The sequence below is a fragment of the Oncorhynchus kisutch genome, linkage group LG12, assembly GCF_002021735.2.
Source record: "Oncorhynchus kisutch isolate 150728-3 linkage group LG12, Okis_V2, whole genome shotgun sequence".
In the NCBI taxonomy this organism is placed as follows: domain Eukaryota; kingdom Metazoa; phylum Chordata; class Actinopteri; order Salmoniformes; family Salmonidae; genus Oncorhynchus; species Oncorhynchus kisutch.
In genome coordinates, this window is record NC_034185.2 from 16,836,161 (window position 1) to 16,861,710 (window position 25,550).

Here is a 25,550-nt window from a genome sequence, read left to right on the forward strand (position 1 = left end):
TGCCCTGGTCAAAAGTAGTGCACTATATAGAATATAGGGTACCATTTTGGATGCACTTCTCCCTAACACCTGGTTCTAGAGCAAACATAGGGGCAGTATTTGGAGACTTTCTTCAACAAAGAGGAAAAAGGTTGATGTATCAAATGTATCCATGACAACCTAAAGTTATTGGATAGAATATTGCAATGTGGTTAGCTAGTGAAAGATGAAGTGTTCACATATTTCCACTGGTTGCAGAAATTATGAGTTAACATGTTGGAAAATGTTTTCCGGACAAAGTGCTTACTGTACCTCAGAGCTGCTGTGGTTGAGGACATGGCCAGCAGGCACTCCAACACTTTGTCCTTCAACAACCTGCAACATGGAAAACATACACATTCATAAGTGACCAAGGAGCAGAATGCACACTACAAATAACTACCTGGTCTATATTTACATATTTTTTTTAGTGATCTCTCTAAAACCAAAGGTTTTGATACTATTCGGATCCAGACTGAGACCTAAATCAGCCTCGGGAGGATCTATGGGGAGAAATAACGGGTTTGGTGATGTTGAAATTACAGGTCTGGGAGTCAGGCAGATGGAACGGCCCTCATCAGGCTGGCGGGGATGGAGACTGTCTCCCCTACACCAAGATACCAGTCTGTCCTCAGCAGAGATACCTCTACCACCACCAGCAGCAGGCAGGACCACCACAGAGACAAGATACCTTACCTGTGTCAACAAATGCCAACAGCTTACTGGAACTAAACAACAATCGCAGTACAAAGGACTCAAAATGCTTGAATGAGCTAGTCATTTTACATCTGTACCTTTTCTGACTGGCTGATTTGACTGGCTGATTTGACTGGCTGACATTACAGCTCTCTGGAAGCGATTACAAGGCTCTTAAAGTGATCAACCCCCAATCACCCTACAATAAAAACAAACTGCTGTGCTAGCAGAGAGAAGGGGGTAGAGTAGATCCCCTTTGGTAAATGTGGGGCTGTAGGACGTTTAGTGGGACGGCACGGCGGTTTACACAGACCATCTGTTTGTCGCCATTGGGCTGGCATGCTGCAGCTTACAACAATTAACCACATGTGGCTTCTAATGTCTGTTCCATCTCTGTTCCATTGAGTGGTCTAGCTGGCCTCTATAGTGAGTTTAAGCTTTCTCTGACTCAGCCTCATAACAAAGAACTTCACTGCTGGGAGATCTCTTCCTATCTGCCCCATGACTACGGAGGGAATCATGTACGGATTTGGGCACTACTGTACGTTTGACCTGTGTACAGAGATCAGAGGCCGTCATGTTATACACTGAGTGTACAATACATTATGCTCTTTCCATGACAGAGACTGACAAGGGGAATGCAGGTGAATGCTATGATCCCTTATTGATGTCACTTCAATCAGTGTAGACCAATGGGAGGAGACAGGTTAAAGAAGGATCTTTAAGCCTTGAGACAATTGAGACAGAATGTGTATGTGTGCCGTTCAGAGGGTGAACGGGGTATGGTAGTAGGGTGCCGGGCGCACCGGTTTGTGTCAAGAACTGCAACGCTGCTGGGTTTTTCATGCTCAACAGTTTCCTGTGTGTATCAAGAATGGTCCACCACCCAAAGGACATCCAGACAACTTGACACAACTGTGGGAAACATTGGAGTCAACATGGGCCACCATCCCTGTAGTCACTTTTTACACCTTGTAGAGTCCATGCCCTGACGAATTGAGGCAGTTCTGAGGGCAAAAGGGGGTGCAACTCAATATTAAGAAGGTGTCTTTAATGTTTGGTATACTCAGTGTATGTGTGTGTGTATTATATTACATAGTGACCATCTATTATCGTTATAGTTCTGATTACCCAGGCACCCCTGGGCATTACCAACGTATGCTGCCTGGATCAGCAGCATATGGACATGTGAGTTAACAGACTCCAGGTGTGACTGTGAGATGTATCTTTCAGAATGTCAACACAGAGCATGTGCCAGGGGGGTGAAGTGGGCTTACTATGTATATCCTATCATCATATTATACAAGTCAATCTGTCTAATGTAATGTCCCACTGACTGGACAGAACTAAACAATGATGGCGGGCAGAGGGGCCCAGTGTGGCTTGTCCTTCACAGGAGTCCTAAGGATAACAGATCCTATCAACATCCCAAAATAGACCACTCTCTGAAGGCTAGCTGTTTATCAGACAGAGACAGAGGGAGATACAGGCACTAAAGCTGGGATATGGGCTGGGGGCTTGGACAAGGACAGTGGTTGGGGCTGCAGCAGAGGCTGGGGAATAGTGCTGGGGCTGATGCTGGGATAGGGGCTGGGGAATAGGGGATTGGGCAGGGACTAAGACAGGGGCCGTGGCTGGGACAGCTGGGGGCTGGGATAGGGGCTGGGACAGCTGGGGGCTGGGATAGAGTCTGGGGCTTGGACAGTGGTGTTGGAGAGTACTGACTTGACTTCAATGACTGATGATGAGAATTTCAGCAGGTTGCTAACTACTGCCCCTGACCGGGGAAAACAAAACAACTCCCTCAATCATTGCCTCAGTTTGGAATGTTCCCAAACGACTTACAGGAAAGATAGCTTTACGATGAGCAGGAAAATGTTGCAAGTTCAACCCTGTCCGTCTGGCTAATTTATGGGTTGGCGAGGAGTCAGTTAGTGCTTGAAACACATTCCACTTCTTCTCTGCTGGATTTATCAAACATGCTCTCTGTTCAAAAAGAGAAAGCCTCCAGAAACGTGCTGTCGGGTCCGGAGCCAAGAGGTCTCTTGTAAAAGATTGTTTATACAGGTGATAAAAAGGAGAACGGGAAAAAGGCAAACATGGGCGCCGCAGCAAATGGGGTAGCAGGGGGCAACCCGCACAGATCTTTCCCAGCTGACAGGTTCAGTTAACCTAATAAAGGCTTTGGGAGGGTAATCCAGAGGTTTATCGAGTACAGAACATTATCTGTCTCCTCAATGAGTTATACTTTACTTTGACCACTCACGTGGGAGTGGGAGGTTCTAGGGAGGTTGTAAGGAAGGTTGTTGTGAAGTTGTAAATAGGTTGTAGGGCGGTTGTAGGGAGATTGTAGGCAGATTGTAGGGAGGTTGTAAGAAGGTTGTAGGGACGTTTTAGGGAGGTTGTAGGAAGGTTGTATTTTACCTGGGACTGCCTCTTCTCCTTGCTGCGTTTGGTCAGGCTGTCCAGACCCTTGAGTGAAGAGAAGATACCCCTCTTGTTCCGTGTCCCCCGGGAAAGAGATTGGCAACGCCTCCGCAGGGTCGCCTCGTCACGGGTGCAGATCTGAGAACAGACATTAAAAGACATCACTTATTGTTGATTTGAGACTTATTTTATCTGTATAAAAAATCTGACCAGAGAACAGGCTGATGTTTTTTGATCATAATAAATATAGCAGCGTTCAATAACATTCTTCATGTTTTCAATGGAACTGGTCCAGAGAACGTGTGAAATGTCAATGTCCCAAGTGGAGGGTTGATATGGGTGTAAAGCAGTAGATCACCAGGGCATGAAAGGAGGAGACAGAGAAGATCCCCAGGCGTCCCAGGGTGGTTTTGGAGGGCCGTCCGGCCACGGCCAGGAGACTCTTAGGGTTGGGGAGCTCACTGCCCTGCAGGCTGGCCAGGTAACAGCGCATCCGGAACAGGTCGATGTTGAACTTCTCCAGGTTCTGCTCCCATTGCTGGATCTGGGGAGAAACAGACAGACAGACAGACAGACAGGGTCACATCACAGTACACAGGGTTAGAGTCACTCTCAAGGTGACAGGATGACTTCTCCACCCTCTTATTGACAATGAGAGACCAGGCAAGGCAGAAACACATGCTCACAGTCACACCCAGAACCATATACAGTACATAGAGAGAGTTTGGCCAACTTTGACACAGTTCACCATGTTAGCAACCTTATATCCAAAACTGTTGGTGATGTGACATTACACAAAGCAAAACAGCAGCGAATTTAAAAAAACGTTTTTAGTAATGAGATGTGGCTCTGGTCCCACCATAGCACACAGAGGGCGACGAGGTGACTGAATGGCATCAGGCAATCAAAAGGGGCGTGTCTACCTGCAGAACAAGTCACATGGCTCATTGGAGCTATGTCACATAATCACATTAAATCGCCCTTATCCAACACACCCAGGGAAGAGGAACGATCATCTTCATTGGTGTGCTACGGAATAAAACGTCCTCCTCATCTTCATTGGTGTGCTACGGAATAAAACGTCCTCCTCATCTTCATTGGTGTGCTACGGAATAAAACATCCTCCTCATCTTCATTGGTGTGCTACGGAATAAAACGTCCTCCTCATCTGCATTGGTGTGCTACGGAATAAAACGTCCTCCTCATCTTCATTAGTGTGCTACGGAATAAAACGTCCTCCTCGTCCGCATTGGTGTGCTACGGAATAAAACATCCTCCTCATCTTCATTGGTGTGCTACGGAATAAAACATCCTCCTCATCTTCATTGGTGTGCTACGGAATAAAACATCCTCCTCATCTTCATTGGTGTGCTACGGAATAAAACGTCCTCCTCATCTTCATTGGTGTGCTACAGAATACAACGTCCTCCTCATCTTCATTGGTGTGCTACGGAATAAAACATCCTCCTCATCTTCATTGGTGTGCTACGGAATAAAACGTCCTCCTCATCTGCATTGGTGTGCTACGGAATAAAACGTCCTCCTCATCTTCATTAGTGTGCTACGGAATAAAACGTCCTCCTCGTCCGCATTGGTGTGCTACGGAATAAAACATCCTCCTCATCTTCATTGGTGTGTGTTACGCAATAAAACATCCTCCTCATCTGCATTTGGTGTGTGTTCTGCAAAATGTCCCCCTCATCTGGGTTTCCCATTACAACAGACTTCTATGTGGAGTGGACCGAATGTGTTGTACGAGTCCATTAGACTGAGAACATCTGGAATACAAATGACTTTCCTTATGTCATCTTGCTTGGGTCTGAAAGCATAAAACCCCAGTTTCAACAAACTCTGCTGCCAACACATCTGGGCTCATGTCAGTATGTTCCACAACCACAAGGAACGGTGTAATAACGTAATGATTTCAGCCATTACATGAACGTTCTAACTCGCAGGCTATGCGGACAGAAACAAGAAGATGTCATGCAGGTGTACATGTGTGGCTCTTCAGAGGGAGAATAGTCTGGTTTCCATGGAGCTCAGACACTGATGACTTAATAGGCCAATTTAACTAACTGCTTGTTTGAATGGCTAGGACTAACAGTGGCCTCTGATCTTGACACACACACACACACACACACACACACACACACACACACACACACACACACACACACACACACACACACACACACACACACACACACACACACACACACACACACACACACACACACACACACACACACACACACACACGCACACACGCACACACACACACATCCCAGTGCCTCACCTGGCTCTTGATGGCCTTCCTGTTCCTCTGGTCACTGATGACAGACAGCTGCAACTCAGCCATCTTCTTCATCTTGCTGTCCATGTCTATCTTCTGCAGCAGGGCGCCAGTCTGGCTCCTCAGTAACCGCACCGTGTCCTCCTTCCCCTGTCTCTTAGCCAGCAGAGAGGCGCTGGCAGAGTGGATGGCTGTCACCCAGTTCTCCAGGTCTGTCTGATTAGCAGCCTGCGGGGAGGAATGAGGCCAGGTGACACAGTGCCATGGGGCAGGGGAACATGGGGCCAGGTGACACAGTGCCAGGCTAAGGGAAGGGCAGGGGAACATGGGGCCAGGTGACACAGTGCCAGGCTAAGGGAAGGGCAGGGGAACATGGTTCCAGGTGACACAGTGCCAGGCTAAGGGAAGGGCAGGGGAACATGGGGCCAGGTGACACAGGGCCAGGCCATGGGAAGGGCAGGGGAACATGGGGCCAGGTGACACAGTGCCAGGCTAAGGGAAGGGCAGGGGAACATGGGGCCAGGTGACACAGGGCCAGGCTAAGGGAAGGGCAGGGGAACATGGGGCCAGGTGACACAGTGCCAGGCCAAGGGAAGGGCAGGGGAACATGGGGCCAGGTGACACAGTGCCAGGCTAAGGGAAGGGCAGGGGAACATGGGGTCAGGTGACACAGTGCCAGGCTAAGGGAAGGGCAGGGGAACATGGGGCCAGGTGACACAGTGCCAGGCTAAGGGAAGGGCAGGGGAACATGGGGACAGGTGACACAGTGCCAGGCTAAGGGAAGGGCAGGGGAACATGGGGACAGGTGACACAGTGCCAGGCCAAGGGAAGGGCAGGGGAACATGGGGCCAGGTGACACAGTGCCAGGCTAAGGGAAGGGCAGGGGAACATGGGGCCAGGTGACACAGTGCCAGGCTAAGGGAAGGGCAGGGGAACATGGGGACAGGTGCCACAGTCCCAGCCTAAGGGAACTGCAGGGGAACATGGTTGTCATTGCTCTGCTTTCTCTCTCTATTCCCAGATGGGGATCCTTAAGTGCCAAACAAAAGCCTCTTGACACATTCATCACTTTCGCTATAAGGCTTCACTCCCTCAGTGCCTCAGTGCAACAGACCAAGGTTTCCCCGTTGCCATGGTGATGTTGGGTAGATACAGCCCTGCGGTGTGATTTGTGTGTCTGGTAAACACTTGGTAACTGAATCAAATGAATGTTACTCTCTGAGAAAAAGAAGGTGCTCGGATGTGGAAAAATGAGGCAAACAACCCTATTCCTAAACAGACACACTGGATGCATCCAAAATGGCACCCTACTCCTAACATGCACTACTTTTGACCAGGGCCCACGGGGTACTATATAGGGAAATAGGGTGGCATTTAGGATGCTATCTGTAAATAGCACACCCAACTACCTCATCCCCACATTATTACTTACCCTCTTGCTCTTTTTCACCCCAGTATCTCTACTTGCACATCATCATCTGCACATCTATCACTCCAGTGTTAATGCTAAATTGTAATTATTTCGCCTATATGGTCTATTTATTGCCTTACCTCCCTACTCTTCTACATTTGCACACACTGTACATAGATTTTCTATATTGTACTATTGACTGTACGTTTGTTTATGTGTAACTCTGTGTTGTTGTTTTTGTCGCACTGCTTTGCTTTATCTTGGCCAGGTTGCAGTTGTAAATGAGAACTTGTTCTCAACTGGCCTACCTGTGTCAAGACTTCTGCCGAAGTCGATGCCTCTCCTTGTTCGGGCGGTGCTCGGCGGTCGACGTCACCGGTCTTCTAGCCATCATTGATCCATTTTTCATTTTTCCATTGGTTTTGTCTTGTCTTCCTACACACCTGGTTTCAATCCCATTCATTACCTGTTGTGTATTTAACCCTCTGTTTCCCATCATGTCTTTGTCAGAGATTGTTTTATGTTCAGTTCGTGTTGTTTTTGTATTTGGTGCACGATGGGTCCTCGTACCCAGTTTGTTTCATTTGTATTTATGGTTTTGGAGTTTTGTTTTATTAAATTACTCCAGTTACCAAGTTTAATTCTCCTGCGCCTGACTTCCCTGCCACCTATACACACGATTGTGACAACCTGGTTAAATAAAGGTTAAATAAAAATGTAAAACATTTAAAAATCATACACAACTAGTCGACTCAGATCAGTCAGTAGGGAGGTTTTTCCCAACACTGCCATTTCACCCTCTTATAGAACATACACTGTAACAATGGAGCTGTAAAGGTGACACTACACCCAGACAGGACATAACCAACACCAACGCAGTCATTACCAAGCAAAAACAACAGCACAGCAAATCCTAAAAAGCAGATGTCCAGCCTAGTCCATACTTGTGCTTGTCCCATAGCAGGAGCTGTTACAAACCCTCACAACAGACTGCAGTCCCAGTAGAAAGCACAACCCTGTCACCGGGGCCTGTGAGACAGGAGCAGGAAATACAGCAGAAACCCATTAAACCCCCCAAAATGTTCCCTCTCAGCCATTCACACTGTGCTCTAAGAAAAAGAGAACATCCTACAAATAAACAAGAGACAAGCTCAGAGTGTTATAATGTCCCATTTGTAAAGACTGCATCAACAAACATGACAGGTGCCTCCATTGACGGCACAACAGTCTGTGTGGAACTAACCTCATCCCCAGGCTATTGTGCAGAGTTCACAGTGCATACGATAGCGCAGGGGTATTCCACTACTATTTGAGAAGGTCCGGTCACACATTTCCTAGGTGGCAAAGGTCCAGATGGATAATGTCATTTAACAGCGTGGTAACAAACCCCCACCTCACAATCCATGCGACCCCAAACTGTTCACACCCCTCTTGTTGGCGGAGAGAAAATGTTGCAGTTTTAAAGCTAATTTCCAGCAATTCTACATATTTTGCTATGGGACAGAGATTCTTTTTTTCTGTTTTAAAGCTAATTTACTGCAATTATATGCAATCTTCCCTGTCTTATGTGTGTTTAAATGATACCAGGGGTCGAAGCCTGACCAAACAGAAAATAAAATATGTATATAATAATAATCTTTTTTTAAATCACCCTGTTCTGGGTCCAGATCCGCTCTGCGGTCCGCCAGCTGGGTGTGGAGGCTATAGCTCATATAGCTACTGTACATCCGAGCTTGGGGAGAAATCTGTGTGTGAGCCTCGGGTAGAACGTACCTGCAACAGATAGACATCTCCGTAGCCGTTGCTCAGGCAGAAGACATTCTCCTTCTTGGGGTGTTCAGGGATTGCCTGGACTATGCTGTCCTCAGCAAGCAGGGTGTAGCACGGGGACAGCTCCTGCTCGGGACAGCTACTTTTCCCATAGGTCTCATAGAACAGGAGGGTACACCCTGTATGCACCAGGGAGGAGAGGAGGCTTCAGCTAACACACAGCTTTAATGGGGAATACCTACAGAACATATATCTAACAGCGTGCATACAACCTTTATTTAACCAGGTTGTCCAATGGTGGTCAGAAGACTTCTTTCCCAAGGGGGACCTAGTCAGCATCCCAAATGGCACCCTATTCCTTTTATAGTGCACTAGGGCTCTGGTCAAAAGAAGTGCACTATATAGGGAATAGGGTGCCATTTGGGATGTACCCCTATTGTCTGTATGTATTACAGGTTATTTCCAGTGTGTGTAGGTGGAAGGCGGGGGAGCCCTACCTTTGAGCGTGACCCAGTACTGCCGCCACTTCCTGCGGGCCACGAGCTCCAGCTTCCTGTCCTTATGCAGGGTGAGGAGGGGTTTGATGGAGAGCCAGCCGGCCCTGCGTACCACCCCCTGCTCCTTCTCAAACAGCAGGTCCAGCTGTTCCAGAGAGCCCAGGGAGCCACTGCCACTACTCTCTCCCTGTTCCCCCACTCCTATTCCCCTTGCTCCTCCCATGTCCTCCCCCTCTCCATCCTCTGAGGGCTCGGTCCTCTCCGTCCCGCTGTTGCCTCCTGTCTCCAGCTCCTGCATGAAATTCTCATAGATGTTCTGCCGCAAGGCGTCACTGTGGCTCTGTTGGCCCCTGGAGGCCCCAGAGCGGACTGACAGGGTCTGGGTGTGGAGGGAGTTCCATACTGGACCAGTTACCTGAGACCTGGAGTCACCTAACCCAGGATCCACTCCAATGATAAAGCCTTCACTGGCCTCACTACCATAAGGCTCCTAGGGAGAGAGAGAACGAGAGTAAGAGAGAGAGATCAGGATGGTTTTGAGGAGGAAAACAAGTCTGAATAGTTAACTAACTAGACCTTTGTGTGTAAAGTTAAACGATAATCTTACAATATCACAAAATCAGGGACACAGAAGAGGCACATTTTCATCTATTTCTCGACTACCAATTCCTGAACAGTAGGCAATTGTTGTCTATTTCTATTAGAAAACAATATGAAATGTATCGTGAGATACTCTGACATGATATTGTAAAATATTTTTGCAACAATCATTCCCCTATAATAACAGCCTGGAATTTCCCTGGTATGGGTAACAGAACACATGGATATTATCCAAACATTCTTGTGACTTGCCCCGCCTAAACATGTTAAAGGTTTCTTGTGACCAACAAATTAACAAAACCAGGACCTAGTCTTAGATTGCGACCCAAAAGGAATCAGGCCCACAGATGAAAGGGTAAAATAGTTATAGTGTAGGTATCTTTGGGTGTGAATGAGTACTCTCGAGTCTTGACCCACTGACCTAAAGCTCTTACATGCTGTATCTATTAATTCATTTCCATTCCTACTGGAACAAGACAAAACTCATCTTAAGATCACTGGTTCAGTAGAGCGGCGACCATAATCTCTCATTGATAGCGAACAATAAACACTTTTTCCTGTCAGAGAAAGGTAGAGGGCTCCTCTTACATAGTCAGGAGGCGGGGTCTCAGCCTGCTGTACAATACAGAGAAAGGTAGAGGGCTCCTCTTACATAGCCAGGAGGCGGGGCCTCAGCCTGCTGTACAATACAGAGAAAGGTAGAGGGCTCCTCTTACATAGCCAGGAGGCGGGGCCTCAGCCTGCTGTACAATACAGAGAAAGGTAGAGGGCTCCTCTTACATAGCCAGGAGGCGGGGTCTCAGCCTGCTATACAATACAGAGAAAGGTAGAGGGCCCCTCTTACATAGCCAGGAGGCGGGGCCTCAGCCTGCTGTACAATACAGAGAAAGGTAGAGGGCTCCTCTTACATAGCCAGGAGGCGGGGCCTCAGCCTGCTGTACAATACAGAGAAAGGTAGAGGGCTCCTCTTACATAGCCAGGAGGTGGGGTCTCAGCCTGCTGTACAATACAGAGAAAGGTAGAGGGCTCCTCTTACATAGCCAGGAGGCGGGGTCTCAGCCTGCTATACAATACAGAGAAAGGTAGAGGGCTCCTCTTACATAGCCAGGAGGCGGGGTCTCAGCCTGCTGTACAATACAGAGAAAGGTAGAGGGCTCCTCTTACATAGCCAGGAGGCGGGGCCTCAGCCTGCTGTACAATACAGAGAAAGGTAGAGGGCTCCTCTTACATAGCCAGGAGGCGGGGTCTCAGCCTGCTATACAATACAGAGAAAGGTAGAGGGCCCCTCTTACATAGCCAGGAGGCGGGGCCTCAGCCTGCTGTACAATACAGAGAAAGGTAGAGGGCTCCTCTTACATAGCCAGGAGGCGGGGCCTCAGCCTGCTGTACAATACAGAGAAAGGTAGAGGGCTCCTCTTACATAGCCAGGAGGCGGAGTCTCAGCCTGCTGTACAATCCAGAGAAAGGTAGAGGGCTCCTCTTACATAGCCAGGAGGCGGGGCCTCAGCCTGCTGTACAATACAGAGAAAGGTAGAGGGCTTCTCTTACATAGCCAGGAGGCGGGGCCTCAGCCTGCTGTACAATACAGAGAAAGGTAGAGGGCTCCTCTTACATAGCCAGGAGGCGGGGCCTCAGCCTGCTGTACAATACAGAGAAAGGTAGAGGGCTCCTCTTACATAGCCAGGAGGCAGGGCCTCAGCCTGCTGTACAATACAGAGAAAGGTAGAGGGCTCCTCTTACATAGCCAGGAGGCGGGGCCTCAGCCTGCTGTACAATACAGAGAAAGGTAGAGGGCTCCTCTTACATAGCCAGGAGGCAGGGCCTCAGCCTGCTGTACAATACAGAGAAAGGTAGAGGGCTCCTCTTACATAGCCAGGAGGCGGGGCCTCAGCCTGCTGTACAATACAGAGAAAGGTAGAGGGCTCCTCTTACATAGCCAGGAGGCGGGGCCTCAGCCTGCTGTACAATACAGTGAAAGGTAGAGGGCTCCTCTTACATAGCCAGGAGGCGGAGTCTCAGCCTGCTGTACAATACAGAGAAAGGTAGAGGGCTCCTCTTACATAGCCAGGAGGCGGGGCCTCAGCCTGCTGTACAATACAGAGAAAGGTAGAGGGCTCCTCTTACATAGCCAGGAGGCGGGGCCTCAGCCTGCTGTACAATACAGAGAAAGGTAGAGGGCTCCTCTTACATAGCCAGGAGGCGGGGTCTCAGCCTGCTATACAATACAGAGAAAGGTAGAGGGCCCCTCTTACATAGCCAGGAGGCGGGGCCTCAGCCTGCTGTACAATACAGAGAAAGGTAGAGGGCTCCTCTTACATAGCCAGGAGGCGGGGTCTCAGCCTGCTGTACAATACAGAGAAAGGTAGAGGGCTCCTCTTACATAGCCAGGAGGCGGGGTCTCAGCCTGCTATACAATACAGAGAAAGGTAGAGGGCTCCTCTTACATTGCCAGGAGGCGGGGTCTCAGCCTGCTATACAATACAGAGAAAGGTAGAGGGCTCCTCTTACATTGCCAGGAGGCGGGGCCTCAGCCTGCTATACAATACAGAGAAAGGTAGAGGGCTCCTCTTACATAGCCAGGAGGCGGGGTCTCAGCCTGCTGTACAATACAGAGAAAGGTAGAGGGCTCCTCTTACATAGCCAGGAGGCGGGGCCTCAGCCTGCTGTACAATACAGAGAAAGGTAGAGGGCTCCTCTTACATAGCCAGGAGGCGGGGCCTCAGCCTGCTGTACAATACAGAGAAAGGTAGAGGGCTCCTCTTACATAGCCAGGAGGCGGGGCCTCAGCCTGCTGTACAATACAGAGAAAGGTAGAGGGCTCCTCTTACATAGCCAGGAGGCGGGGTCTCAGCCTGCTATACAATACAGAGAAAGGTAGAGGGCCCCTCTTACATAGCCAGGAGGCGGGGCCTCAGCCTGCTGTACAATACAGAGAAAGGTAGAGGGCTCCTCTTACATAGCCAGGAGGCGGGGCCTCAGCCAGCTGTACAATACAGAGAAAGGTAGAGGGCTCCTCTTACATAGCCAGGAGGCGGGGCCTCAGCCTGCCGTACAATACAGAGAAAGGTAGAGGGCTCCTCTTACATAGCCAGGAGGCGGAGTCTCAGCCTGCTGTACAATACAGAGAAAGGTAGAGGGCTCCTCTTACATAGCCAGGAGGCGGGGCCTCAGCCTGCTGTACAATACAGAGAAAGGTAGAGGGCTCCTCTTACATAGCCAGGAGGCGGGGCCTCAGCCTGCTGTACAATACAGAGAAAGGTAGAGGGCTCCTCTTACATAGCCAGGAGGCGGGGTCTCAGCCTGCTGTACAATACAGAGAAAGGTAGAGGGCTCCTCTTACATAGCCAGGAGGCGGGGCCTCAGCCTGCTGTACAATACAGAGAAAGGTAGAGGGCTCCTCTTACATAGCCAGGATGCGGGGCTTCAGCCTGCTGTACAATACAGAGAAAGGTAGAGGGCCCCTCTTACATAGCCAGGAGGCGGGGCCTCAGCCTGCTGTACAACACAGAGAAAGGTAGAGGGCTCCTCTTACATAGCCAGGAGGCGGGGCCTCAGCCTGCTATACAATACAGAGAAAGGTAGAGGGCCCCTCTTACATAGCCAGGAGGCGGGGCCTCAGCCTGCTGTACAACACAGAGAAAGGTAGAGGGCTCCTCTTACATAGCCAGGAGGCGGGTCTCAGCCTGCTATACAATACAGAGAAAGGTAGAGGGCCCCTCTTACATAGCCAGGAGGCGGGTCTCAGCCTGCTATACAATACAGTTCACTGCCGTGAACACCATCGTTATTACCTGATTACATCCTCTTGTCCACTGTCGACAAATAAAGGCTGGTCACGGCAGTATTTTAACTCAAGTAATGCTGGAAAATGCTTGGTCACGTGTGACTCTGGCCTAATTTAACGTTCTCCGGCGACAAAAGAAGCAGGGAAGATTTCCTTTCTGACCTTTGAAATCTTTCCCCTCAAACTCGACACAAAGCCTTAAGGAGACGTACATAACATCTGTCATAATGATTTCAGGTTCTGAAACGATTGTTAGTATTCAACTGTCATAGGATGATGTTTGACAGAGAGATATTCCTGTGACACTGCAGTGTTCTGCTTCATCTGATTGGTTCTAAGAGTCAACGGCCATCAGCCAATCACATTGACCAAAACAACCTGAACAATGAGATTACCATCACACATAGTCAGCCTGCAGTCTCATGTCATAGATAACTGGCAACAGGTCATCTGATAAAGAGTCTACAGTACATGTCCAGTCTTTCTCCCTTTCCCCCTTCACTTTGTACCCTCCCCTCCTCCTTCCATCTCCCCTTTCTTCCCCTCCTTCCTAACCTGTAGTCTTCTCTTCTTCCTGCTTAGACTTCCTGTCCAGTCGCTGAGGCGCCGGATTCGACTCTTCAGGTTGTCCTTCCTGCTGTTGCTGACGACGATGGCGGTAGGCTCGGTGGCGACCCTCCTGCAGGGCAGCGTGTGACTGTGAGCGGAGGAGTAGCACTGGTCGCCCGACTCTGAGCTCTCCTCCTGGTCGCCCACGTCCAGGGTCAGCACCGAGGCCAGCGACGTCCGGCGCTGGGGGATGTCCTGGAAGTGAGGGGTGGGGTATGTAGCCACCATGCTGAGGTCAGATAGGGACACAGGAGGGGAGATGAGGCTAAACTGACTCTGCTCCGGGTAGAGAATCATAGAATCTCCGATGCCACTGTCCTCAGTGCGGCCCAAAGAGCAAGAGTTATACCCGTTGCTGTTAAACCCTCGGCTTGCATATTGTCCATTACTATCCATGGTCTGGAAGAGGAGGTTGGGGTTGAACCCCGGGGACATGTCCTCAGTACGGGCGGATGAGAAGGTGTTGTAGTTGCAGCCCGTCTCCTCAGTGCGCGTGGAGGAGTAGGTGGTGTAGCCACTACTGTTGTCCCTCGTTGCGGTCTGACTACATGTGAACACATTATCGTTGAGCTCTGTGGTGTTCCCCCAAGGAGAGTCGTACCAGGAGCCCTCGGAGCTGAGTGAGCTACCCTTACTGGTCCTAGTCAGAGAGGGCTCTGGGGCTGCTACTGCATTGTGGCTGTGGCCTGACAGACCCTGGGGCTCCAGAGACATCCTCCTGGCATTGGTGAACTCCACACGCATGCTGCCGTCCTTACTGAGGAGCACCTTGGGGCTGCTGCGGCTCTCTATTGGCTCACACAGAGAAGTCATCTCAGGGGTGCGCTGCCCCTTAGCACCGAGACCATTCACATTCTCCCCGCTACTCTCCAGCAAACCATAGCCGTTATGACCACTACTTTTCCTGGTCACTTGGGAACTGTCCCCTCCGCCACAACACTGCGGAGAGCTGGACTTCAGCTTGGCTCCTGGGGGCCCTCTCAGTCCCCTGCCCTCCTTGGTGATGTGGTGTTCGTAGTGTTGCGACAAGCCATAAGGCTGGTTGTGAGTGATCTTCTGCTGGGGCAGGCAGACCCTCCCTCCCTTGCCTCTGGTTTTGTACTCCTGGTCGCCCCCCTCGCTGCTCCTCCACCAGCTATTGGGGGACAGGACTTCCTCCTTAATGGAGTGGAACTTTAGAGAGCAGGGTTTGGGTTTCCCAGGGACGTTGAAGTTGCTGTACTGGCTGTCAGTGTTTCCCATTCTGATCTGTAGTAGGGCAGAAGACAAAACATCAGCATGAGAGATAATCAAGAGAGAATGCCAATAATCACACTTTCATCCACTGTAAAGTCATATCGTATAAAATAAAAAAGTCAGGACAGCTGTGGTGGAAACAGGAATTTGTTCGTTCGACTTGGCGGGGTCTTTTTGTGTCGCTAAAATGAATTATGCGGGAAATGGTGGTGGAAATGACTTTTTACGCAACTATTGATATAATAACCATCATATCAAAGTCAAGCGATGATGTGGTGTGTGGTCCTCCCACTACGACTCGGAAAACCATGCAGTCTATTAGGCAACAAATGAAATAAGTTATGATGAACTTCACAGGGTGGTGAAAGTATACGGTGATGAGCTTGATGCTCCTTTCCAATAAATATTGAAGGTGTTATTCTGGTGACATGATGATCGATACTTGACTGCCGTCTGACAAATAGTTAAATGGTTAAAAAAAGGTTCAATTAAATCAAATGAAATCACATACATTTTAATAAAACTAAATTAAATCACGAGGTTAAATTAAAACAAAAGCACATAAAAACAACAAACTACAGTATACACACACCAGCTGTAAAGTTATCTTACCACTTGGTGTCTATCCTCAGGACAAACTCAGATACTATTCTGCATAGTCCGTCTCAGCAGCGCTAGCTGGGCTCTGTCCTGTTGTGTGAGCTCTTCAGAACTCAGCACCTCTCTCACACTCACACACACAGCTGCTCACTCGCTTGCTCTCTCTATCTCTGTCTCCAGCTCATCTGTAGGGAAACAGAGGAGGGAGGGACTTCAGTTAGTTCCACACACACAGTCTGCCTTGTATGTGAGCCCACTGTGGTTAGGAGGACCCCCTTTGCAACCCCCACTCTAAATCTAAACACCCCTTGTTCCTTGGCTTGGCCACCCCCCCACTCCACTCAGCCTCCTTCCATGACGTACTGCTACTGAGCTGCTGAACAGACTTTTTAAAAGCGGACTTCATTCTGTCGCCTGTTTATTTTGGTTCTCAGGAATTCCGAGCAATTTCCTTTCCTTTTTAAAAACAGAAACCCTCGACTCTAAGACCGTTCAGTTTAAGTTATCAGACAAGGCTATTTCAACATCACCGTGAGCAACGTCTCTAAGTCAGATTTAAACTTTTTTTAAATAACACAAGTTAGAAATCTCCCAACAGCTCAATATCAAGCCAAAAAGGATGAAAGAGAACATATCTATAAGGTAAAACAATTACAGACATTTTGAAATACAATGACATCAACCCCAGTGTTTCCTGAAATAGATAAACCCTCAGTGTATTGTCCAGAGTTCTCATTTCCTGAGAGAGACAGAGAGGGGTCAGAGGTCGGAGTGGCCTAAGGTGCACCGTGTTCCATCAGTAAACTATAGCAGCACTATGCCTGTCCTGTCCTGGCCTCATTCATACTGAGGAGGAGAGGAGAGAAGGAGAGGAGGAGGAGGACAGAGCCCTTAGTTACACAAAGCAGGGTGAGAATACATCACACCGCTGACCCTAAACACATCCACAACCTTTGACCCCTTCAATTACACCCAACAGGAAGCAACGATCAGGAAACTTCGAACGCCTAGTCTGGCAGAGAAAATAGTAACTGGTTGACTCCAGTCATCAGGCTACATTCAAGAATGTTGAGGAGGACAGAAGAACAGCAAAGTCATTATCACATCTGTCATTCAGAGCAGCAGAGGGACAGATTGTATTCGGCACTCGCTGTCTGTGTTAAAAGGCTGATGGGCTGCGCTTTCAGCCAGTCAATGGTCTGCCACTTGGCTGGGACCCTAGACTATGGGCCTGTGCGGTGGGCAGAACTGTGGAACCGGCGCTTTGTGACACAGTTGTCAGCTTGCGCTGCAGACAAGGAGGCCATGAATGGTTAAAGGTGCAAGCAGGTGGCGGTCAACACTTTTGTTGTGCCTCTCCTATAGGCCACCTGCTCCCTTGCAGGGGAAGCCCCATCACCCCTATGTCACCCTTGACCCTGGCATTCTTCAATCACAATGAGCCCCTGGTGCAGAACTCCACAACGGCCATATTGATAAGCTGCAGACCATACTATTTACCAAGAGAGTTTTCATCCAAATTTTACATAGCTGTCTATTTACAACCACAAACCGATGCTGATATTAAGACCGCACTCAATGAGCTGTATAGGACCATAAACACACATGGAAATGCACATCCAGACATGGAGCACCAAGTGGTCGGTGATTTTATTGCAGGGGAACTGAAATCTGTCTTTTCACATTTTTTTACCAGCATGTCACCTGTGCAACTAGAGGCAAAAACTCTAGATCACCTTTACTCCACACACAGACACACATACAAAGCTCGCCCTTGCCCCCCATTTGGCAAATCTGACCATAACTATCCTCCTGATTCCTGCTTACAAGCAAAAACTCATACAGAAAGTACCAGTGACGCGCTCAGTACGGAAGTGGTTCGATGAAGCGGATGCTAAGCTATAGGAATATTATATGTTCCAGGATTCATCCAATAACATTGATGAGTACCACATCAGTCACTGGCTTAATTAATAAGTGCATCGACGATGTCGTCCTCACACTGACCGTACGTACATATCCCAACCAGAAGCCATGGATTACAGGCAACATCCACACTGAGATAAAGGCTAGAGCTACCACTTTCAAGGAGAGGGACACTAATACGCTTATAATAAATCGCACTACGACCTCCGACAAGCCATCAAACAGTCAAAATGTCAACACAGGACTAAGATTGAATCGTACTACACTGGCTCCGACACTCGTCGGATGTGACAGGGCTTGCAAACTATTAAGGACTACAAAGGGAAGCACAGCTGCGAGCTGCCCAGTGACACAAGCCTACCAGACGGGCTAAATTACTTCTATGCTCGCTTCGAGGAAAGTAACAATGAAGCATGCACGAGAGCACCAGCTGTTCCAGACGACTGTGTGATTAAGCTCTCCGTAGCCGATGAGAGTATGACCTTTAAACAGGTCAACATTCACAAGGCTGCAGGGCCAGACGGATTACCAGGACGTGTACTCCGAGCATGCGCTGACCAGTGTCTTCACTGACATTTTCAACCTGTCCCTGACCGAGTCTGTAATACCAACATGTTTCAATCAGATTACCATAGTCCCTGTGCCCAAGAACACCAAGGTAAGCTGCCCAAATGACTACTGACCTATAGCACTCATGTCTGTAGCCAAGAAGTGCTTTGAAAGACTGGTCATGACTCACGTCAACAACATTATCCCAGAAACCCTAGACCTTTAATTTTGTAAATACTTTCTTAACACATATTTTTCTTAAAACTGCATTTTTGGTTAAAGGGCTTGTAAGTAAGCACTTCACTGTAAGGTCAACACCTGTTGTATTCGGCGCATGTGACAAATAACATTTGAGGGGATGGAGAGCTGGCACAGACAGAGAGCAACCTGGCAGCGTTCCAAATGGACGTTAAAACCTGGCACAGACAGAGAGCAACCTGGCAGCGTTCCAAATGGACCGTTAAAACCTGGCACAGACAGAGAGCAACCTGGCAGCGTTCCAAATGGACCGTTAAAACCTGGCACAGACTCTTCTCTTCATCAACTTTATGTGGTTAGAACCCATCTGCTGCAACCGAGAACTCCCAACTAAAAATCTACTGCTATGAGCTGATATTGTAATAACACACAGGCTGAAGCTTACTTTATGACTACAGTACATATGATTCATCAGACTGAGAATGGAATGAATCATTGTAAACGGACACGTTCACAGAAAAATGCAAAATGATTAAATAAACTATCAGAAAGTTGTTTAAAATAGAGTTGTAAAAAATCATTCTTTAACCAGGCTCCTCCCCTTCATCTACACTACTTGAAGTGGATTTAGTAAGTGGCATCAATAAGCTTTCACCTAGATTCACCTGGTCAGTAAAGAGCAGGTGTTCTTAATGTTTTGTATGCTCACCATGTGTTCACCATAACCATTGCAGAATAAATGAATCACCATTTATGGCCATGATGAGTTCATATTCCCGAAGTAGCCATAAACAAATGACCATGCGCATCTCTCATTTAATTTGGCCTATTAGATAGGCTATTAATCTCTCATTTAATTGGGCCTATTAGATAGGCTATTAATCTCTCGTTTAATTGGGCCTATTAGATAGGCTATTAATCTCTCATTTAATTGGGCCTATTAGATAGGCTATTAATCTCTCATTTAAATGGGCCTATTAGATAGGCTATTATAATTTCTACTTTTTGCTCTCCTGGCTCTGAGAACGGGAGGATGGTTCATAACATACAGTAGAATTTAACAGGTGAACAGACAGTTGGTATTATGTATTGAAGTGTGTAGACTACCACTGTAAGTATAGCCTACTCTAGTAAAAAAATATTATAAGAGTATACGTTTCAGAATTCGCAGGCAATGTTGCATATTTAGGTTCGGGAAAACAGTAAATGCAAAACATTATTGAATTCAAACTGTCTACATGTGCACAACAATTTACAATAGTTTTTGTATTTCAGAAGCGGTCAGATAGTTTACAGCAAATGGTACTGCAAAAGAAAACATTCTGCCAACACCTCCAAAGACATTTGAACAAGTTCACCATTGTTATTTATTTTAGATACTGTCTTGGCCTAATTCCAATACTTCTGAAGTATACAGCAATTAAGGACGTAATTGTCAAATCTTAATATTTTTGTGCGTGAACAGTCTTTTCAGAAATGGCACGTGCAGATATTTAGTATAAATTTTACGCAACTGTTATAAATGAGGCCTCAGGTGCTTTTGTCAGCAGTAGAATGAATGACTAGAGACATGGCTGGGAGAGGTTTGAAATAACAAACAGAGGTCTGTGAATAGCAGTTCAGTCACAAGAGTTGAATCAAAGATTATTCCCCAACAGTGAAATAATGAAATGGATTAATCGCCACCCTTTAAGTCGAATATAAATGCATTGGTATCACCTGAGTTTTCACCAGGACTATTGTTAGGCTGAGCAGGTGGGTTTTGGAGCGTGTACTGTTTATGTTGCTTCTGTTGCCAATGTTTGCTGACTGAGTTAGCAGCGTGCACCGCTCCTCATGAACAGTAGTGAAGCCTCACTTACAGTAGCAGCCTGGTCTCTGCACATAAGACAACATTTTATTTAAAAAATGTAACAGAGTTGTAGAGTTGATCAGAGCGTCTCATGGTAGCAACACTTTCAGAACATTTTCAGTGTGGGACCAAATCCTTTATATGTTCTTGAAGTTCTCCTACGTGAGAGCTCCTAAGAGCTCCTTCTCAGTCAGAGATGACTTTGAGTGGTACATGTGAAGAGGATAAGATGCATCAAGAGGTGTAGTCCCAGGATAATGGGTTCATTTTTCCACTAGGTAGTCATCACAGGCACGTAGCCCAGCAACCTCATCCAGCCCAGATCCAGTGGTAAACTGCCTTGATGTCTTTGTGGTTCCAGTGCAGAAGAAGGGCCCTCTGTGTTCAGCTGGCTGAACTGCTGCCATGCGGAATGTGCGGTGGATTTTCTACCTAATTATCTCCTATTTTCTCATGCAAGCCGGCACTTTTTCACGATGGAAGAATGCGATATAGGCTTAGCTGTCCTGGGTTTTGTTGTTTTTCGCTAAGCAGTCTCGCGCACAACATTAGGACTGGGTGTACCGAGGATGAAGAGGCCTTGTAATCCCACAATGGAGACCCTATATACATATGGCATTATAAGGCACGAGAACAGCCCTGATACAATCTTATTTCACTCATCTAAAATTCAATTATGGCAGACCGAACTATTCAACTATTAAAATGCTCCTGGCCAATAAACATAATTGGGTTCACATTTTCTTTATAATAAAGAGTTTACTGTTGACCTCGAAGAGGTCAGACATTGAAAATAATTGTTTTAAATAAATGCTTTGATGAAAAAAATAATCTGATTGGGGTGGTAATATTAATCTATACATTTCTCTTTGGGAATCATCTTGATAAAAGAACAGTGGTTGATCATTATCTTGTTGTTAACATCATGGACAATACAATATGTTCTACCCAATGTTGATAGAAATTGAGACTGGAGTGGAGCGCTGCTCTTTTGTGCTGGCTATGCCAAAAACACGTGACTGGCTCGAGGTAGGTGAAAGCCCACATTTTAGGAACGGAAGAACCCATTGAGCGTCATAGAGTATATGATGCTGAAAGTCAACATGGAGAGGAAGGGAAGGGTGCTGTCTGAGCAGCATACCTTAACCCAAATTAAACAAGGCAAATATTGTTCTTGGCAAAACACCATCTTGTTTTCTTTTTCACACGTCAGGGAAAAGCAAATGGCTGTGGATAAAGCTGAGCAAAGTGTTTGTGTTTCAAGTCATTTCAGGGGCTGACATTAGCCCAGTGGGGACTCTCTGACAGCAACAAAGAGCCAGACTTTAAAAGACCTGAATATGAATTAGTCATACACAATTTATTCTCACTTGAACAATTTACCCTTTAATGTGCGACAGTCCGGTATCACATCATCAACTTGGCTGAACATTGTTCTAAAGCTGTATCAGTGACACTAGGTTGTAGTGATCATAACTTGGTTGCACTCATTAGGAAAACAAGCTACCGATGGTCCGACAGAGGGTTCAAGCAGGACTCATTTGTGGATGAGATTAAGAATGTGCAATGGTTAGAAGTGTGTTGTAAGGATGATCCTGAAATGTCACTAAGTTTGTTTATGAAATGATTTATGAGTATAGCTGATAAGCCCCTTTAAGAAAATGCACTGAGAGGTCAAAACGATGCCCCATGGATTGATGATGAGCTGAGAAATGTAATGATTCAATCTTATTATGCCAAAAAAGTAGAAGATAAATCTGGCATTCTAGGAGTACGGCTTTAGAAAAAACGACAGATGATTGGTTAAAGAGTATGGATGACAGGAAGTTAGTTGGTGCAGTTGGTGTTGCTAAATTTCAGTGCTGCTTTTGATGTAATTGATCATGAACTGTTACTAGGTAAACTCAAATGTTAGGATTTTAAGTCGCAGCTCTGTACTGGATGGAAAGCCATCTATCCAGGAAAAGGCTAAATGTGTCCTTTAATGGCAGCTTTTCAAACAGTAAAGATATCCACTGTGGTGTTTCTCAAGGAGGCTGCCTAGGCCCACTTCTCTACTCTAGCTTTACTAATGATTTACCTTCAGTCATGAACCAAGCAAGAGTGGTAATGTATGCTGATGACTCTACAATGTATAGCGCAGCATCAGAACGTAATGAGCTAACAGATGTACTGAGTAGTGAACTAAGAACTGATATGAACAAATAGGTGTTGAACATTTCTAAAACTAAATGTATTGTATTTGGTTCAAGATATGCTTGCTGATGATACCCAATTGAATTTGTTGATGAATAGATAGCATGTAGAGCAAGTGAAAAAAAACGAATCTACTAGGCGTCATGTCGCACTCAGCTTTATCATGGTCCGAACACATAGATAATATTGTTAAGATGGGTAAGGGAATTGCTGTTACAAGAAAAGTTTCAGAGTATGTAACATCTAGCACTCTGAATCAGGTGATTCAATCCCTGGTCCTGTCACACTTAGAGTACTTATGGTAATCTGCAGCAAAGAAAGATGTATAAAAAGCTGAATATTATCCAAATGCATCAGAATCTCTCATGGCTTCACGTTGAAAACAAATTACTATCCAGTCTTCTGATTGTCTTTAGGCATGTTATATATATTTTTTTAAACACAGTATTTTTCAGGCAAGGTAGTACATACTAGCAACACGCATAACCACCAAACCAGACAGGCATATTCAGGGCAGCTAAGACAACCCAAGCCAAGGACAAATAGCCTTAAATCTACAGTTTTATATAGAGCCATTGCTGAATGGAACTCTTTACCAATCCATATTTCTCAGACAACAAGTAAATCCACCTTCAAGAAAAAAATGTGATAGACCATATGACTGGACAGGAAATAGAAAGAACATCTAATGTGATAGACCATATGACTGGACAGGAAATAGAAAGAACATCTAATGTGATAGACCATATGACTGGACAGGAAATAGACAGAACATCTAAGGTGATAGACCATATGACTGGACAGGAAATAGAAAGAACATCTAATGTGACAGACCATATGACTGGACAGGAAATAGAAAGAACATCTAATGTGATAGACCATATGACTGGACAGGAAATAGAAAGAACATTTAATGCGATAGACCATATGACTGGACAGGAAATAGAAAGAACATTAATGTGATAGATCATATGACTGGACAGGAAATAGAAAGAACATTAATGTGATAGATCATATGACTGGACAGGAAATAGAAAGCATCAACTAAATGTTAAATGTGTTTCCTGTAATTTTAATTGTCTGTATTGTCTACTTGTTGAATGTTTGTTAAGTCTTGATTTGTGGTTGTTTGTAATGTCTTGTTAATTGGTGTTGGACACCAGGAAGATTAGCTTGCGTTACAGCGTTAGCTAATGGGGATCCTAATACTTAAACTTTTTTTTTACAGCCAATCAGAGATTCTGTTAAACTTGCTGCTCATATTGGAGTTCTTCAAGCTATGTTGTCGTGCAGTCGGTAGCTACACAGTTCATAATATGCATCCTCTCTCAACTATGAGACGTAAAGTCTATGTTGTCATGCTACACAGTTCATAATATGCATCCTCTCTCAACTATGAGACGTAAAGTCTATGTTGTCATGCTACACAGTTCATAATATGCATCCTCTCTCAACTATGAGACGTAAAGTCTATGTTGTCATGCTACACAGTTCATAATATGCATCCTCTCTCAACTATGAGACGTAAAGTCTATGTTGTCATGCAGTCGGTAGCTACACAGTTCATAATATGCATCCTCTCTCAACTATGAGACGTAAAGTCTATGTTGTCATGCAGTCGGTAGCTACACAGTTCATAATATGCATCCTCTCTCAACTATGAGATGTAAAGTCTATGTTGTCATGCTACACAGTTCATAATATGCATCCTCTCTCAACTATGAGACGTAAAGTCTATGTTGTCATGCTACACAGTTCATAATATGCATCCTCTCTCAACTATGAGACGTAAAGTCTATGCCTACAGCACTCTTAGATGATCTGCATTTCCAAAACATAGACATGGATTGCCAGGCCAGACATCTGTCTCGTATATACAGTACCAGTCAAAAGTTTGGACACACCTACTCATTCAAGGGTTTTTCTTTATTTTTACTATTTTCTACATAATAGTAAAGACATCAAAACTATGAGATAACACATATGGAATCAGGTTGTACCCCAAAAAGTATTTTACATTCTTCAAAGTAGCCACCCTTTGCCTTGAAGACTGACAGCTTTGGACACTGTTGGCATTCTCTCAACCAGCTTCATTAGGTAGTCACCTGGAATGCATTTCAATTAACAGGTGTGCCTTGTTAATTTGTGGAATTTCTTTCCTTCTTAATGCGTTTGAACCATATATACATTGAGTCCAAAGAGGAAATCAGCAGCGAATAACCCATGATAATGTGAATTACTGTTACCCACAGCTGTAATTTAGGTCGTCCTCTGTCTCCATGGTCTCCCCCACTGGGCCCAGTGAGTATGTTGAAAGCTGATGGGGGAAGAGAAGGGAACTAGAGTATAGGGGGGTTTGGGTAAGGGGTAATGTTTTTTTCCTGACTGGGCTGGAAAAAACAGCCTGCGATACGCACTGCGGTCCCCATCCTCCAGCCACACTGGAAACTCGTGGCTTCCATTAGGGTCTCTCAGCGATGCCATTTCACAGTAAATATGATCTTATCAATGTTCCATTTGGGATAATGACGGTCCATTGCAAACCCTTACCCAACCCAACACACCAGTATGTATCCCTTCTTTCTTTTTGAGTGTGCGCATGGCATTAGAACATAATTAAATCTCGTCCAGCCGCAGCGCTGTAACCCCCTCTAAACAAGGCAGCTGCTTACCCAGACCAGACCACAGATGGGCCAGGTTTGTTTCCATCTCTGAAATAAGTGTAAAGTTGACCCCATGAAACATGTTAATTGTTCTATTCCTCAATGTGCATTGGGAGAGCTTTACCCAGGGAAGCACGTCATCTTTTCATATCTTATCATTTCATTCTGCCAAGTGTCAGAATGATGACACGAGCTCTTTTGTTTTCTCTTGAAGTGCTCTCAGAA

At 46.3% G+C, this 25,550-nt stretch overlaps 1 protein-coding gene across 1 annotated transcript in view; it reads right to left on the reverse strand.

Annotated features, from left to right (window-relative positions):
- The window catches only part of LOC109901344 (T-lymphoma invasion and metastasis-inducing protein 2-like), a 32,617-nt gene extending 16,493 nt beyond the window's left edge, over positions 1-16,124 (reverse strand). The window contains exons 1-8 of the mRNA XM_031836995.1: positions 15,954-16,124; positions 14,052-15,353; positions 9,113-9,602; positions 8,619-8,794; positions 5,438-5,662; positions 3,500-3,685; positions 3,139-3,279; positions 292-354 (exon numbers count right to left, since the gene is read on the reverse strand). Of these exons, the coding sequence (XP_031692855.1) occupies positions 292-354; positions 3,139-3,279; positions 3,500-3,685; positions 5,438-5,662; positions 8,619-8,794; positions 9,113-9,602; positions 14,052-15,347 (2,577 nt within the window). The 5' untranslated portion in view covers positions 15,348-15,353; positions 15,954-16,124. The remainder of the gene's footprint in view (positions 1-291; positions 355-3,138; positions 3,280-3,499; positions 3,686-5,437; positions 5,663-8,618; positions 8,795-9,112; positions 9,603-14,051; positions 15,354-15,953) is intronic.
- Between the last annotated feature and the right edge of the window lie 9,426 nt (positions 16,125-25,550).